General features: G+C 48.7%; 1 protein-coding gene across 1 annotated transcript; it reads left to right on the forward strand.

Annotated features, from left to right (window-relative positions):
- Positions 1-401: 401 nt before the first annotated feature.
- Positions 402-740, forward strand: LOC107514865 (huntingtin-interacting protein M-like). The gene has a single exon (XM_016153028.2). It carries the CDS (start codon positions 402-404, stop codon positions 738-740), a length of 339 nt encoding a protein of 112 aa, XP_016008514.1.
- The last annotated feature ends 428 nt before the right edge of the window (positions 741-1168 follow it).

Genomic DNA, 1168 nt, shown 5'->3' on the forward strand with positions numbered 1-1168 from the left:
ACATGTTACATATTAGTAACATACAACTAACAAAACATTATAAAGGACCTTGAAGACAGTGTAAGGCTAGAATCAGATAAGATGGAGTGTGTCCTAAAAATGGGAAAAGTTTTCCATTGAAACATTTATTTATACAATGTTAAAGTCAAACAGAAAATGACAGATCCTTCAAAATCAGAGTTCAGTCACTAGGGTTACCAGGGACATTTCTAGGCTGAGGCCTGATGAGGGCACAAAGGACACCAATGACATCGCAAAGTCTAGGATGTCACAAAGGGCATCCTGACCAATGAGGACTAGAGCACGGGTATAATAGGCAGAGCAGAGCACTGGTGTCTTCAGAGGCCCAGTCCAGCTGGAGAGTTAAGAAGAGCTTATTGGAGCTAAACCCAGCAACCATCATGTCAGAAAAACGAAGCCATGAGAGCTCCAATGAGGCTCCAGCCCATATTTTAACAACTGAGTTAGAGTACCCTTTGAGCTACTTGGATCGTCTTCTACAGAACGGTGAACATAATCAGAGTGTGAGTCCATCCACAGTCGATTTTCTGATGATGATGCTCGACTACCTGACAGACTACATCGTAGAGATGGTAGCCATTGAGGCCTGCAACGGAGGTCTGCAGATCTACCCGCAAGAAGATGAAAGAGCAGCAAACAATGGAGAGCGCCACAACCGAATGAAGGATACAGCCTTCACTTTGTTTGACCAGATGCCGGGATCCAGAAGGAAGGGATGAAGATCGAGTCCCAGAGCCTGGCAAGAGTCATCAGAAGAGCCCAAGCTAAACAACGAATAACTGAGGAAGCCTAGCTCTATGATTAACTGATGACAATAAAAGATTGAAATTGAATATTGTGCATCTGATTCCTCTGTTTCTGTCATTCTGCGTGGCAAGTGTATGTGAGACATCCAGAAGGAGATGTCTCATGGGGCATTGGAGGGCAGAAGGTGGGGGTCAGTGTGGGATGCTGGACTCAGGGATTTCAGGGAGCAGTTTCTAGAGGTGGCAGAGTGGGGAGCGGCCCTGGTGGGAGTAGCTGGCCAAGGTCATGGGGGAGAGAAGACTTCCTCACTGGGTCTGGGCAAGTCAAGGCCTGGGAGGCCAGGAGGCTGGCGGGGGGGGGTGAGGGGGGTGGGGGGCGGGGGGGCGGGGCTGCCAGAGTG

This window comes from Rousettus aegyptiacus, unplaced genomic scaffold (genome assembly GCF_014176215.1).
Source record: "Rousettus aegyptiacus isolate mRouAeg1 unplaced genomic scaffold, mRouAeg1.p scaffold_m13_p_9, whole genome shotgun sequence".
Classification (NCBI taxonomy): domain Eukaryota; kingdom Metazoa; phylum Chordata; class Mammalia; order Chiroptera; family Pteropodidae; genus Rousettus; species Rousettus aegyptiacus.

Excerpts from the sequence above, each read along its gene's own strand:
- LOC107514865 (XM_016153028.2), top strand. The coding sequence starts at position 402 with ATGTCAGAAAAACGAAGCCATGAGAGCTCCAATGAGGCTCCAGCCCAT.